The sequence below is a fragment of the Poecilia reticulata genome, chromosome 14 (genome assembly GCF_904066995.2).
Source record: "Poecilia reticulata chromosome 14, P_reticulata-male-v2, whole genome shotgun sequence".
NCBI classification, from domain to species: domain Eukaryota; kingdom Metazoa; phylum Chordata; class Actinopteri; order Cyprinodontiformes; family Poeciliidae; genus Poecilia; species Poecilia reticulata.
In genome coordinates, this window is record NC_088843.1 from 6,670,553 (window position 1) to 6,686,880 (window position 16,328).

At 36.6% G+C, this 16,328-nt stretch overlaps 1 protein-coding gene across 2 annotated transcripts in view; it reads right to left on the reverse strand.

Moving 5' to 3' along the window:
• Window positions 1–14,094, reverse strand: part of LOC103475553 (short transient receptor potential channel 4) — a 33,543-nt gene extending 19,449 nt beyond the window's left edge. The window contains exons 1-5 of one of the 2 annotated variants that reach the window (XM_008427276.3): window positions 13,463–14,094; window positions 9,866–10,095; window positions 8,463–8,681; window positions 703–843; window positions 255–431 (exon numbers count right to left, since the gene is read on the reverse strand). In XM_008427276.3, the coding sequence (XP_008425498.2) occupies window positions 255–431; window positions 703–843; window positions 8,463–8,681; window positions 9,866–10,024 (696 nt within the window). In that variant the 5' untranslated portion in view covers window positions 10,025–10,095; window positions 13,463–14,094. Of the gene's footprint in view, window positions 1–254; window positions 432–702; window positions 844–8,462; window positions 8,682–9,025; window positions 9,126–9,865; window positions 10,096–13,462 lie in introns of those variants that run through there. The other variant, XM_081615604.1, reaches the window with a different exon arrangement.
• Between the last annotated feature and the right edge of the window lie 2,234 nt (window positions 14,095–16,328).

Consider the following 16,328-nt stretch of genomic DNA (forward strand, 5'->3'; position numbering starts at 1 on the left):
TTTTTGCTAAGAAATACAAAATTGAAAAGTGTGGTATGCATTTCTTTTCATATGCTTTTACTTCAGTAACAGCAAATTTATCGCAGTGCTTTCCAAAAATAAAATTCACAGGCAATTGTTTGTCAGATAATGTGATTCGGAAAAGGACACATGGTTAATTAATGAGCATGCTGCCAATATTTCAGGTCTTTAAAGTCTAATTTTAGTACCGCGTGTCTCAGCTCAGCAAACAGGTGTCTCTCTCCTCCCCTCACCTTGCTGAGCTCCTGCAGCTCCCAGCTGAGCCTGAATGCAGTGAGAAAGGGATCTTCGCTGGAGAGCGCAATTAGAGAGGGACTCGACAGCGCTTTGTAGATGTTGAGGCGAGACCGAGAGTGCCGCAGGCTGTCCACGTCTGAACTAGACACACACTCCACACAGTTGCAGCGCACCTGCAAGATCAAACAAATCGTGGACACATTTTAATGAGGCTTCCCTGTGTTTAGTCATGGATCATGTCCCCGTGTAGCAAAGCAAGCACTGAATTAATCAAATCTGCTAAGCACTGTAATGTCTGTAATATTTAGACATTGCAGCGTGCTACTGGCCTTTTAATTCATCTGCAAATTTTGCAAGAAATTCCACCTTAACGATACAGTTGGTATGTATAATAGATCAAATATACAGTTTCCAACATGATTCAAAGATACTTATTTCACTTACCTCGTGTGGCTGTGGCATAGACACACCTTTCTGCACCAGAAGCTTGATAATTTCATAGTTATTGGTGTGTGCAGCGAGAATGATGGGAGTGATGTCAGGGGTGAAGTCAGAAAACTGCTTGTCCAATAAGATAGGGGGAACCTTTCAGGAGAGAGGAGGAAAAAAAAATCCCTCACTCTCACACACATGTCAACAGAAACTTTTCAAGCAGCACACGAGGCCGTAGACTGTGAAGCCAGTTAATCTGATCTGAGTTGTTTTGTGACCTCTGGGACAGGTCATTAGTGCATTCTTTGGGTATTTTTAGTGGGAAGGCAACTTGCAGGAAGGTTCACCACTCTTCAATGTTTTCTCCATTTGTGGATAATGGCTTTGTTACTCTTTCTAGGCTGGCAGATGTGTACAACTTTATATATTCTAGAATTTATTTATCTTGGTTTTTGAGATCCTTTAGGGTACTTCTTTTTGTCTGTCAAGTTCTTCCTTAAACATTTAATAAATGTTTGTACTATGCTTTTTAGCATTTCACCATTTGACAAGACACTTAGGTTGCCTTTGATAATAAATTGTGTGTGGTTTTCTGAATATTTTAAATGTAACGCAAAACCCAAAATAGAACTTCTTACGGGAGAAAATACTTTCTCAGGGCATATCTTTGGCCAACAAGATGAGAAAAATGGGTAACACTTTATTTGAAGGGGTGTGCATAAGACTGACATGACACTGTCATAAATATGACATAACATCTGTCATGAACATAAAGAAGTCTTTATGAATGTTTATGACAGTTGTCATGAAGTGTCATTTGGTAAATAATGACACTTTTAATGCAAAGTTGCTCTAAAAGTTGCATTAAAAGTCCATTAAAAGTGCCAACTTTGCATGATTTTGTAAATTATGATAAATCAATGCAAAGTTGGCATTTTTAATGGACCTTCAATGCAACTTTTAGAGCAACTTTCCATTAAAAGTGTCATTATTTACCAAATGACACTTCATAACAACTGTCATAAACATTCATAAAGACTTCTTTATGTTCATGACAGATGTTATGTCATGTTTATGACAGTGTCATGTCAGTCTATGCACACACCTTCAAATTCAGTGTTACCGAAAAATGTCCTCCATATTAAAATGGTTATTAGGAGTGCAGTTCCCAATTAAACAGAAAGTTCTGTATTTCTCATATTTCAGAGGAAAACATGCTCAGAGAAAATCTCCTCCAACTTATAGCTATTCATGTCATTCAGGGAAACAAGAGGGTAGCAGTGAGTTGGCCCCTTTTGATACTTTTAATTGAAGGTCAATTAAAAGTATCTGATTCACTACCAGTGAATCAGATAATAATCTGATTCACTGGTAGAAAAGAAAGGGAAGTTATTCAGAGAAATGTGAGATGGGTAAGGATTTTAACTCGAGGCAGACTCATGACAGATGGAAAGAAGAGGTCAGAGTTCCAGTGAGGAAACATTACCAAGATGAATTTTAAAACAGCTTGAAAGATATCAGGTTTTCTCTGCTGCTTCGAAAAGCTATAGGGAAACTGTGAAAAATGGTTTTGAGGTGTGACAACAACTGTAAAAATGAAAAGTCCCAGCTTCAAGAAACCATAATTTGATTTAGAACCAGATCTAAGTAAATTTTCTTAAAAAAAACCCCCAAAAAACAAGGTTGTGGCAGGTGAATATTGTGCCTCACAACTTCTGTTGTTCTGCATGAATTCAATAGCTAGAAATCCAGCTGTGCTAGTTTAAAATGGGAAAATGTTTTATCCCTTGTTGTTTGGTAAAAAGATTTCAGCTGTTCAGCAGATTGGGGGCTCCCTTGAAGTAATTTTGGACTTCAAAGCTCCAGATTTTGACTGATCCAGACTGCACCGGTTTATTTTATTATAAAGACCCTCTGCTTTAATATATTCAGAAAATGGTCTGATGTTATCATGCAGGATGGTGGTAAATGTCACTGTTCAGTGGCTCTAACCTGCAAATTTTATTCAGCATTAATGGCGTCTTCGCAGATTCACAAATTCCCTATGAAGTGCACTAATGCGCCCACATTTTATCAAGGGTGCTGGCTTTTTGAACTTTTTCAAGGTTTAATTTGTCGGATAACTACAAAGTATTTTTCTTACTTCAGCTAAAAAAGTTGCATCCATAAAAAAGTTTATTGCACACCAAATAAACTTCATCCCATTATTTCCTGCATTAAAATGCTGCTCTCCAGGTACCACTGCCAGACAAAGTTAGTAAGTCAGAGACATAAAGATACCTTTGTAATATATTTTCTAATATTTATTGAATAAACAATATGAGGGTTAATCAAAGTTAGTCAGTTTAATTGTTGGTTTTCTAGTTAACTATGGAACTAGGTCTGTTAAATGCATAGCACAACAGTCAAGCTTAGACTTTTCTTCTGTTTTTTTTTCTGTCTATTGCCTTTGCTGAAAATGTACACAATTCCAAAAACTGCACATGACCCATTGATGGAGAAATAATTTATATTTAGCCTTCCTATTTAATGTCTTAAAGTTCCAGAGAGCCTTTGCGGTGCATCATAAGGCTATGGAGCAGCAGGTAGGAGAGCTGTGCTCCAATGTTTACACAGACAAAACAACCTAATTAAGGAAGCATTTGGGCTCATTTCCTGTTTTTTTTTTTTTTTTTTTCGGCCTTTTCCTGATGGATTTTTTTCACACAGAAAACGTCTGAAGAGAAAAATCCCACTGGAGTTTTGGTTGTGAAGACTTTTGCAAACTGACTTCTGAGTGAACACCCCAATACTCCTCAAAAAATGTGACCTAATTTAAAAAAAAATTATTTTGTTCCTGGAAAGCAACTTTAATGCAGGCATTGACAAACTGCTCATCATAGTTTCTCATGGGAGGGAAACATCCTGAAACCTCTCAGGTGATTTAGCTGTGTCAAATACCTAAGGAAATACCTCACCAACAACCTTTGGTGAAATAACAGCTCATCATCAAAAAGGCTCGTTAGTGGCTGTGTTTCCTGAGAGACCTGTAGGGGGAATGGGTGATCACAGGAACCATCATCTCCTTCTGGAGGCGTGTTGTGGGAAGCAGTCTGACCTCTAGCATCACTGTGTGGTGTCATAGCTGAACACTGCTACAGCAACGTGAACTGCAGCAGGAGGTGAAATTTGCTTACCCATCACAGACGTTTACAAGAGAAGAAACAAGGACAAGGTAGACACCATCCAAGACCCCACCCACTCTGTACATGACATTTCTGCTCTCGTCTCCTCAGTAGGAGGCGTAATGAGTGAACACATCCACCCAGAATGACAGTTTCTTTTCCCGACACGGTTTTAATAAAGCTCTCTTCACTGTCACATAAGAGTCTAAAGAAGGACCACATTGCTGCTGCTGCCACTCACTCAGCTCTCCCTGCTACATCTGTATAAAAGATCAAATATATTTGTCTGTAATACTAAAATATAGAAGTTTGTAATTTATGTTCTTCAGTAAAACTCATACATGTCCAGAGAGAGAGAAAGGGGGATAAAACAGGTACTTGAGCCCTTTGCTCTTGATATTCAATGTAAGCTTTTAAGGTTTTTTTTGCATATATCCATTTTTTTCATTTATTGTCTTGATTATATAGCATTCTCAATGTAGTGTATCTTGAATTCTAGTTCTGCTGTAAATACAATTTAGAAATAAAAATAAATCAACCTGGTTTCCATTAGTGTTCATGCTGCAAAGTTAGCCATTTATTAGTCTGTCTTATACGGTTAGACTTTACCTTTTCCTATAATTTGTCTGTTAAGTTTCATTCTTTAATCTACTTTCTCTAATTTTTGCCTGCAGGAACCTTTTATTGCAAGCATATAATTGCCAACCGAGACAAATGTATGCAATCACTCCTGAATCCTTCTCTTGCTTGTCACCTCTTTCCAGGACATGTTGTTTGCTTCCTTTATTTTTTGTGACATAAAATTAAACTTAAATAGATTGTATTGAATGGCTTACCATTGGATCTTCTTCATACAGAGATTATACTGACAGCCAGACAGGTAAAGTGAAAAGGTAAGACATGGATCACAGACAGGCGTCCCAGACGAAATGGAAAACCCTGAGCAACATCCAAAAAAAAATATTTAAGACCATTTAAATGAAAAAAAAAATAAAAATAAATAACGTTTAGAAGTCACTTTATCATGGAGACACTAATTACTGGTATGGTTTACCCCAATAGTCTTCACTTTGTCAGGTGGCACAGGGCCATTCTTGAGAGTCTTCGCATTTCGCAGAGGAGGATGATCTAATAAGCCACAGCATAGACTCTGCTTTCCACGTGGGAGGAGGACGGACTTCAAATCATGAACATCAAACAGCCCTGGCATGTGCCCAAGCACGGACCAGGAGGCGCGCAAACCGCAAGATGTGAAGTTATGATAATTGTGGAGAAAGGAGATGAAACCAGAACCCACTCCTCTGCGTTATGCGTATCTGTTGGTCTCATTAAAAGGAAGCAGCCACCATCAGCACATTGATAAAACATGCAACAATAGCATCTGCAAGAGCTCAGTATCTGTGCCACTTTTAGTTTTCACTGAGCTCTATTTCGAGCCTCCCTGCTGGTTTTCACATGCCATCCCACAACATCACAAACATTTAGATAATGCTGAAAGAAAATGGGACACTGAGCAGTTAAGGTTTTGCATTGGAATGTGGAAAACAAAGCCAAAGGCTGTGAATCAGGAAAGCATGACTATGCTCACTTTACATTTTGCTCCTTCCTGATGTAATGGTGTTTGAATTAAACAAAGCTGTCAAAAAGAAGGGAAAAACAACCACAGGGCGCCTTGTGATTCTGAAACAACAAGTTCAAGTGTGCCACTGACAGATTCTTATCTCTACTCACATGGTAATTATGGAGCTCATTAAAGGGTGAATATCAGCATATTTTACACAAATAAAATGAATATATATTAAAAGTATATAAAATAAAGAAGTCAAAATATGTCCACTGGTTTGACAAGCATGGAAGTATTTTTTAAAAATAATTACAAACAACCTTTGTCATATAAATCAGATAGTGAATAAAATATATGGATTTCACCTTTTTTCATTTTTGTCATGGAAATTGATTTAATTATTGTGAACTACAACTGTGTGAAAAAAAAACTGAAGAAAGGTTGTAGAAAAGTGAAAAATGTCCATAAAAGTTCTTGAAATTCACAGAGACCTCCATGGAATCTAAGTAAAAGCAGGAACATTTGTGAGATTATTAAAAGCCAATCATCCAGACATCCAGCAGAATTGAAGGATAAATATCCACATCTTCAGTGAAGGATAAGACAAATACTCCCATTAATAAGTCTCAGAGAAGATCCTGGCAACAAACACTATGCATTTCCAAGACAGCTTTTTAATCTAATCAATGGGCCTCTCTTGGGGGGATTTGGTTGTGCCAGAGTGATCTATTTTCACAGCTCACTCATGTGACGCAAAGAAATACTATCTTAGAAAGGAATTAAGTTATAGGGGTAATGTGTCAGCTGATTGATGTTAATGGTGAGGGGTTCAGACTCTCCACATCCACTTCTGTAAAGAGAATAAATAATCATGCTTCTACTTTTATTTTTTGCAAAAAATATCGTAACTTTTAATTTTTTATTCATTTTAAGTCCAAATTTATCCGATAAAAAATTAGGTGCATTGTTGCATTAAACTCAAGAGCAGTCTGATGTCTGATGTGGTGCTTCAATAGTGAGAAGCAGAGCAGACAGGACTGGAAGCTTGTAAATGTAACAGTGGAGGACTCATAGCACTCTTCTGATAATAAGAATTAAGCTCCTATCTGCCAGCGCCAATTTGCAACAAGAGGCACTACGTTTAAGATGGACAGTATTGTCAAAATGTTCATGATAAAAGAGGGAGAAGAGCACATTTGTGCAAATTACCCATCATATTTTCTTTAAGGAAATACCATCATATCTCAATGTGTAAGACATTGAGACATTGCAGTAGAAAAACAGTTGAAGTTTTTCTACTTCATAAACAGACTTTATGAAGAAGATGGTTTTGTCAGCTTTAGTTGTTGCCAAGGTCGGTTATGTTGAATGACATAGAAAGCTGAAGTATTTCAAGGCTGACAAAGCAATTTCCCCTTAATTGGACATAAAATAACTCCTTTATTTGAGCATGTTGGACTCTTTCTCAGAAGAAACACAGCATTTTGTTTTGGGAAGGTTTTGTGAAGCAAAGTCTAAAGAGTTGTATTTTATTTTTACACATACATGCACACGCAAACACACACACACATATATATATATTATATATATATATATATATATTAATTCTCTCCATGACGGAGCTCATAACTCAAATTACTCATGTGTAAAATCAATTTTCCCCTGTGAAATATATTAAAATGCCACTAATTCTTTGTTACACCCGTCGAATAAAAATATGTAAATAAAAACTGCAGTTTATTTTACTACATGTTTTTGAATAAAAAATCTGCTTATGTTATATATTGTATACAAACAAAATATAATAGAATGTTCCATAATAAATTGGTTTTATTAAGAATAATTTACAGCACTGACCTTTGAGATCTGACATATGCTGACATATTCAGCATATTCAAGTTGGGGAAAAGAGGGTGAACTGAATAACTGAATCTTATTTATAGATCTTTGCCCTTTTTGTCAGGCTTTTAGTCATGCTTTCTAACCCTATAACAACGTCTTTACCAGTGCTACAATGAGAAGTAGATCATATGACCTCAGGAGACTCGCAGTACCACCGGATGTTTGCTAATTCCTTATGGCTAGTCTGAAGGAGTTGCATGAGGGCGTGGCAGGGAAGGAGTGCTCTATGAGGAGGAAGCTTAGAAACCGCAACTGTGTCTCAAAGACGGTGCTGAGTCTACCCAAGAATTTTGCACAGCTAAATGGTTGCCACGGGAGACTAAAGGATTTCTCAAACACGTGTGAAAGAATCAAAGCAACCCTCCAGGTATGTTTTTAATGAGGGAATAACATTACAACATAATGTAAAGCTGAAAAAAAAATCAGTTTTAAATAATACTGCCCCTTTGAAAACCCATCTAAAAAGGTCTACTCCATTTGTCCTTTCATTGTGTTTCTGAAAATAGTTTGGCAAATGTCATTAAATATGGTATTTACCCGTTTAGATATAAAAATAATAATAAAAAATAACAAAGAGAATATTATAGAAAATCAGTTTCTAAATCTACATTTGAAATGTCTTAATTCTTTATAGTAAAGATGTTTAAATGTATGGTGTAACTACAATGTAATTGTAAAACTTCTTATTGAACAAAGCTCCAAGAGCTTGATATTTCCAACCAGAAGTAATTCGGGGTTATGTTTTTCTAGTTTTGATGGGAATTGGGATAACCTTTGATGTATAAAAGATAGACAGAAATACTGTAATGCCAACTGCTGAAGAGGCTGCCAGGTGACCAAGCAAGAACACTATTAATGTTGTTTACTTGAAAAGGTTAAGGTAGGGCTTTTAACCAGTAATGTCTATCATCTAATTACCAAATATTTTAAGTTACAAGCACTGCTGCAGCATCTAAATCCATAAGTAAAAGGCTTTGTTTTTGTTTTTGATCGGTTCCGTCGCTTGTTGAATCCAAATAAACGTACTATATGATGCTAAATGACAGTCTTTGTTTCAGAGTGTCTTCTGCAACATTTCTACTCAGGCTAGAGAAGGTTTGGAATGGATGTAAACTATCAAATTTTCCACTTGTTCTCCTTACCTGCATGCCTCCACTTGACTTCTTATGATTCAGCAGCAGCTCCACGGCTCCCACCACTTCCTTGCGGATAGCGTGAAGCAGGGCATCACCGACGTAGACACTGAAGCTCAGCAATAGCTCAATGATTTCCAAATTCTCATTCTCAATGGCAATGAGCAGAGCCGTGCGGCCAAGTGGGTCAATGCAGTTGATGTTGATCTTAAAGTAGATCTCTGCCTCCTGAATAGAAAGCCATGAGATGAAAAGTTTGTTAGTTTAAATTGGGCTGTTCTCAACCATTCGATTTTTTTCCCTTTTTTACCACTCAAGGAAAAAGACTGCCTTGAACTAACCAGAAAAGAACTGGAAATTGAATCTTTTTTTCTTTCTTTTTTTGTAGGCAATCGGACAAGAAAAAGTCTTGTTCACTTATTCAAAGGGGAAGAGGGAACACTTTAAAAGCAGACTTAATCAGTGCAATTGTAAAAATGTCAATGGCTGCTACAGAGTGCAATCAGCAGTTATGAGATAATTTATTAAAGCTTAAATTTGTCCATTTTTTTAAATCTAGTTCAAGTCCAGACCTTGAGAGCTTTGATCCTGCCACCTTTCAATGCATCTTTGCTCCTACACACTTAAACCAGACAGCATGAACAGGATCCATTCAACTCTGCAGAGACCTGCTAACGAGAAGTTAATTTGATCCAGGTGTGCTGGAGAAGGGATTCATCTAAAACTTGGAGGAGGGCAGCAATCGAGGACTGGACTTGGGCACCCATTCACTAGACCATGTCACTTGGATCACTAATAATCAGTTTAATACAAACTGTACATTTAATCATAAAAATTATGAAAGAAAACAGAAATGCAGTGTCTCTCTTCTGCAACAGGTCTGACAGGTGTTAAAGTGGTTAACCAAATGGGAAAGCAGCAGCTTTTAAGATGGCTGTAAATGATTCCATTTCAATGTTTTACAAATAACTCAAATTACAATCCATTTTATGGCAAACTGCTAATTGAAAGTTAAATAAAAAAATATCTAAATACTGCTATTAATAAATACTCCATCAAATAAAGTATTCCATATTTTTTTAATGGAATACTTTGTCATTTGAATATATGAACACTAAATTTAAAAAAGGGCCTGGAATAAAAACACTTGAGAAATCAAAGTCCCTGAAATACATTAAGCAACTTTACAGAAATGTCATAAACTAAAACACTATCATGAAATAAATAAGTATATAGATAATTCCTCGAATAAATCAGTATTTTTGTTTTATTGGTTGCATTTATGTATTTGCTATTAAATAAATTAAATTCATTTAATTTTAAATCAAATGGCTCCAATTGTTACGACTGCCACGTGTAGAAATCCTTTTTTCCATTTATAATTGAATGTACCAATAATCACTTCTACAAACCTCCAGGGCTTGTTTGACACTGGCGTAGTCTCCCTTCTCCACAGCTCCGAGGTAGGCTTTTTCTAACGGCGACAGCTCCGACTCAGCCCGCACAATTCGTAACGGGATGCGGTCCCGGTATGAAGAGCTGTCAGTCCTCCGGTAATACAGCTGTGACATCTCCCAAGGATTCAGCTTACTGGCACCCTACTAACACTGCTACAGCTGCTGCCAGGCTGAGGGACTTCACACTGCAAGAAACAGAGAAAAAAGTGTTAGGAAGAGAATGAAGCTGTTAGTGCTCACTTTCACTTGCATGGGAAGAAGGAGGAAAAAAAAGGTGAATACGTCAAAGGTTATGCTGAATGATTGAGTTAGAGCAGAATTTACAAACGAATCATTTAAAAGTAATGCTATTAATGGATCATATGGACAAAATAATATATCTGATAAAGGAATTTCCTCATAATATATTTCTGTATTGAATGATTAAGATTTTTTTTTTTTTAGCCAGACTTAGAAATTTTATAATACATGTCTAAAATACCAATCCAGTTTTTAGGCATCAGTTTCAACACGAATTAAAAGAACACAAGAAAACACTATTAATAACTAAAATTGCCATAAACTGAACAGAAGATCATCTTAAGCATTGTGGGTCATAATGGATTACAAGTAAATTAATTTATGTCGTGTCGCTGGTAATTTGAGAATCTCAACTCAAAAAATTGTTTCCTTTTTCTGAAGTCCTGTATCTAAGCAACCCACTTAAAAACAGGCACATGAGTCAGACAAGGTGTATAAAAAGAATTAAAAAAGGATGAATGTAAGTCAAGATGTATTAGTTTCATATTACTTTTAGTGAAGTACAAGTTCCCCAATGCCTAATAAGCCACTATTTCTTATTTCCTCCTGGTCTCAAGACGACTCATTATCATCACATTAATGAGCAGCAAATTAGTCCATGAAGGGAGAAAGAATAACAGCTTATAATTAGCATAGTATATGTGTAAATATATGCACATTTTGACTAAAGCTTTAGGTTCTAAAAATGTGCTTTAGCTGGAGCAGTTGTATGCCTGATATGTGATTATTGGGTTTATAACAGTAAGTAATCTGACAAAAAAATGTTACCTGGGGGCTTTTTTTCAGTGTCTATTGCTAGGCTCTGAGTCATAATCTCAAAATGTACCAAGTTATCTATGAGCTAAACATCAGTAAGAAAACATTTTATTATATTTACAAAATTAACAGAGGGATTTTACTAAAACTGATGAGGTGAACATTTGGTTTATTAATTCGGTTTTAAAGCTGGGACAATTTTTTTCTCTAAAAAACGAAGAAAAACTGTCAGTGACAAGTTTTGACCTAGGTGAGGATAATACAAGATCCCTGCAGGGCTCTAGCTAGATTCTCAGCTGACAGAAGATGTCACCTTCACCTTAATTAGCATTTGTTTGTTGGCTAGCTAAGCCGACACACATGCACGTGAAGTGCTTCTTAGCAAATAAATAACTAAATAGAAGTCTGGAATAAAAATGTAGATAGTGTACATCTACATTGGAGTGATGGAGTGATGAGCAGATCGATTGATCTGTGTCCAGGGTTGGACTGCTACACGGGACAACCATTGGACTGAAGGTCTTGTGCCTTAAACAGCTGCTTAATTTGCTTCATCTTGGGCCAGCTTTGTTGTCTTGTTGTTATTCCAGACATATTCACTGTTGCTTTAGGCATATTTAAAATAAGTCTTTACTGCCACAATAGAAAGAGGAGAGAGAGGAAACATTAGATCAAAGGCCTGCAGCAGGGAGGCCTTTGGGTTACAGGGAGATTGTTGGTTCCTAATAAACGAGATCTGCTCCTGGAAGAAACCAGGCAGGAAACTTTTTTTATTTTTTACAGAATTCCAGTTACTCTCATTCATACTCCAAAATGTTTTGTGTCTGTATTATAGATAGCACAGGCAGAAGACACATGTAATTAATGACTATTTATATTATTTATATTCAAGCCATTTAATAAAATTATAGCCTTTGGCATATTTCTTATTATCAATTCCATTCCATTTTGTGTGCTAAGTAGTAATTTGCTTATGGTGTCTTACTGGACATTTTATGTTCAGTGTTGCTCTTTCTCACTTAGGGGTCTACTGACTTACCCTGTAGATGTTTCAGGGTAATTGTGTCAACTCAACCAGTTCTGAGATGATGGTTACACCCATAGCTTAGGGATTATAGTAAAAAGAAAAAAAAAAAAGTTTAGTGTCTCAAACAATGACACGAGCGAACTCGAGTTTATGTTATTAAATTCCATTTTTGAGCTTGAGATAATTTGTGATTATCAAGAAACATAAACGGAAGAAAAATAACTATGCTTATGCCATGGGCGTCCAGCTCCAGTCCTCCAGGGCTGGTGTCCTGCCAGTTTTAGATAAATGTCTGCACCAACCCAGCTGGTTTAACCCTTGTGCATGCGAGGACTGAGGCAAACATAGGGGATGGTGGCAAATGATACAAGTTTTACGTGTGTGGGGTCAGTTGGACCCAATTTGTAGACATAAGGGTTAAATGCAGAGGTCTGCTAATGAGCCATCATTTGATTCAGGTGTGTTGGACAAGCAGAGGACTAAAACATACAGTATACCAACGTTTGTATACTACTTACAATAAGAGTAAGTTATGCTGAAAAATATTATATATATTTTTATCTGTACTTGTTTTAAATCACTCCACCAGTGGTCATTTTTGATGTAGGAATATGGCTCACTGTCCAGGGTAGTTTGACCACAGGGATGGCACAAACTCTGTCTATCTGACTGTCTGTACATTGTTAAAAATTAGTTTTAAAGATAAAAGTTATGCTTTCAGTAAGTTTCCTGGATGACGGTATCATAAGGTGTCTACTTAAAAATTACAGATTTTAATATCAGTTGAAGACTGATCTATTTCATTCACTGAACTGTCACTCTTGAAAGTTCCTATACTTGTTTCACAGAAATAAACACAAAAACAGTCACTTTAAATAACAAAATGCACTTCTGTGGACAATGTTTTTAAGCTCTGCTGCTTTCCATGTTTATGAAGTCCAGTAAAATTAAGAAAAATGTTTTTTTTCTTAAAATACATGATGTAATAAACAGACACTGAGACTAGTTTTTAGCAAGTTTTCTCAGCCCTCTAAACCTTACACCATACAATGGGCAGTTTATTACAGTTTGAAATGCAGATTGTCCATGCATTGGCAGATCGTAAAATTCCCACACATACTCACTGAAACTCAGTGGCATCATAACATGATGTAAAAGTTACAGAGCTCAGGCAGCAAAAGCTCAGAGGATTTGCAATATATTTAAACGAGCCACTTTGAAACTTGCAGTGAGATTAAAACTATTATTAAATTGTAATTTTCCAACAACTGGTGTGTGTGACTGGTGTGACAAGAATAAAAAAATATGTCTCATATAGGCCTATATATATATTTTTTTGTCTATTTTTAACTGGATGCCACGTTTATTTATTTATTATTTATTGTTGTTGATGTTGCTTTTCTGTTCAGGTCAATTGAAAGCTGAAAGCTGCCCTTAGCTATTTTGAATTTACAAACTGAACAACAAACCTTTGGGCTGTTGAACATTGGGACATCGTCCTCGAAGATCAAGGTTCTTCCTTTGGAGAGTAGCATAAAAAAATGTCTATCTCAACTTCTCAAATTCAGAGCAGATGTGCGACGGATTTATGAGAAGCGCCTCCTTGATGATATGTTAGTGCCCTCAGTAGCCAGTTTGTCTTTTTTCTGTTTATCTGCTTCAGTCTGCATCCTCCACTGTTGTTTTTTTGTCACTTCGCCGCACTTCTGAATACATCCTGATCCCGTGCGTTTTAATTTCCATTCGTTCTGAATGCGCGTCAAAACATCGCATTCATCTCACCGCGCAAAACAAGAAGAAGAAAAAATCCCGGTAAAAAGGAAAAAAGAAAGAAAAAGAAAGAAAGAAAAAAAAACCACGAGTTGACGAATTTCCAGGGTAGAACAGACCTAGTTCTGCAACACCTCCACTTTGCCCCCTGGGGTTAATTTCCACCAATGTGCATGTCCGATTCGACTTAATCCACCTGTTGGAGGGTGACTGAGTGGAAAGCGGAGGTTCCAGAAATGAACGCAGAGTTTCCAGATGCCTGGCAGGCGGTCTGCAGAGCGAGCGCTGCTGCAGACGGGTCGTGCGCACTTGGAGACGCATTGAACAGTGTTGCACTGCAAGAGAGAGAGAGAGAAAAAAATATCTGCCAAACGAGCAAGTCCGATCTACCCTTTATTCGCATACAGTGATATTTGACATGTAATTAAACCTTTCTAATCAGCTGCGTGCTTGAAATTATTTGAAAACGACAGGATAGATTACTGACAAAACTAAACAAAACAAATTGTTCAGGAAGTATATATACCTGTAGCTCGCTCACATTTGGAAAGCACGATATTATACTGATGTGTATCAATGGATTGTATTATACTCAAAAAGCACATGTATTTCAGTACTACAATTTAAAAAAATAAACAGATATCATGTAGAATTATCTTTCTTTATTTTTTTTTAATTTTCATGAAAACCCAAAATTCAGTTTATCAGAAAATTAAACAAAAGATCAACAAAAACACACATGACAAACAGCTAATAAAATATAGACAATAGAGTATAGTAAGGCCAAAATTGTTTGTTATTCTGGCAAATTTGAAAATAAAATTCTGATTATTCAAGAGACTGGCATTGCTTAGAAGGGGAAAATGAAAAAAAAAATCAACATTAAATGTTTTGATTTACAATTTGCTAAAAATGGCATGTCAGTCTTAAAGTCTTAAGACACAAAGTGCTGTACATAATCACAATGCTAATCTATCCTTTCAACAGTGTCATTGTTCCGACGTTTCAACTATTTTTTCCTCCAACTCAACTTTCCAGTAATATGACTTCAAATAGTTTAAGAGTTGGCTTCTTTAGCAATGAGCTTTTATAATGTAAAAAGTGTAATGGAGGTTGCCAAATATGGTTGGTTGGAAAAATTTCAAGTACTGTATTTTTCGGACTATAAGCCGCTTTTTTCCCACACTTTGAACCATGCTGTTTATATGCTGCAGTCTCTTTCTGTGGATTTTTCTTCAACCACCAGGGGGCTCTTTAGCAGAAAGTGAATCATTGGAAGTCAAAATTGGAAATCAAAGAAGCAGGTACAACGGAGAACTACACGAAAAAGTTCGTATGATGCCGCCTTTAAGTTACAGGCTATTGATCTGGCAGTACAGATCAATAGCCGCTGCACATAAGCTCAGCGTGAACGAATCCAGGGTTGGACGTTGGAGGTTGCATCCTTAATTAATAGCTCTCTGCTGCGTCCTTGTGGAAAACCAAGATTAGTGGAGACACCAGCGGCTTATAGCCCGGTGCGGCTTATGTGCTTTTCCAGTTTAAAAAAAAAAACTTTGTGTGTCCGGCTTATTGTGAGGTGCGCTCCATAGTCCGGAAAATACGGTAAGTGGTGTTCCTGATTATTGTGCACGGCATAAAGAAACATGTCTGTTTTAAAATTTTTGTTTTTATTTTTCTTATGCCAAATATTATATTAAAAAACAAAACAGAGTTTTGTGATTTTTAGTCAGCTGTCAGATATTTCTGATATTACGTATATGCAGAATTAACACTGTGGGTAATAAATCTATCAGTTTCACTTTTGAATTTAGAACATATTTAAACTAGAGTTAGCTACCTTATACCATGAGTGCTTGAAGGTATTTTTATGGTCTCACTACATTTTTTTTCTTTCTTGGTAAAAAGAAAATGGACAAATCTTGCTCACACTTACAGTAAGTGTTATGGATGGGAGTGGATGTCAGCCGTATTCACTCTCATGTCATAAGGAGGAGACTGTACAGGGTCAGCTTCCATTCCTACTGACTTATTCATCAAAAAACTACTTTACACATTTAAGTTGGAGCAAAGTTACATATGATGGACTGCTTATCAGCTTGTTCTCATACTTCAAACACCCAGTTAAAATGCCGTTCTCTTGCTCTGCTTTCCAACACAGAGACCTGTTGATCTCGTAAATTCTTCCTAATGGTGTTTGATGCTGTTGAATGTCTCCAGACATGTTTACAGAGTCTACTGGCCAGAGCCATTCCTTCTCCCTGTGTATACTGAAGAGGGACTGCATGTTGGCAGTGTTCACTTGTACTCAAGGTCCAATCCCAATAAAATGTCACAGAGGACACATTTTTGGACACAGAAGGCCTTTGATTGTTTCTGTTTGTATGGAGATAACAGCATATTGTGTGAACAGACTGGGCAGAGAATGGATATATGGGATTATTCTTCTAGATTTTTTTTCTTTCCCTTTACACCTCATCTGCTATCTTAAAGCCGTATTTAAGATGTGGCTTTATGTGGAGAAAGTGTGCACTGATCTCCATTAATATTTTCACAGTTGTGGTT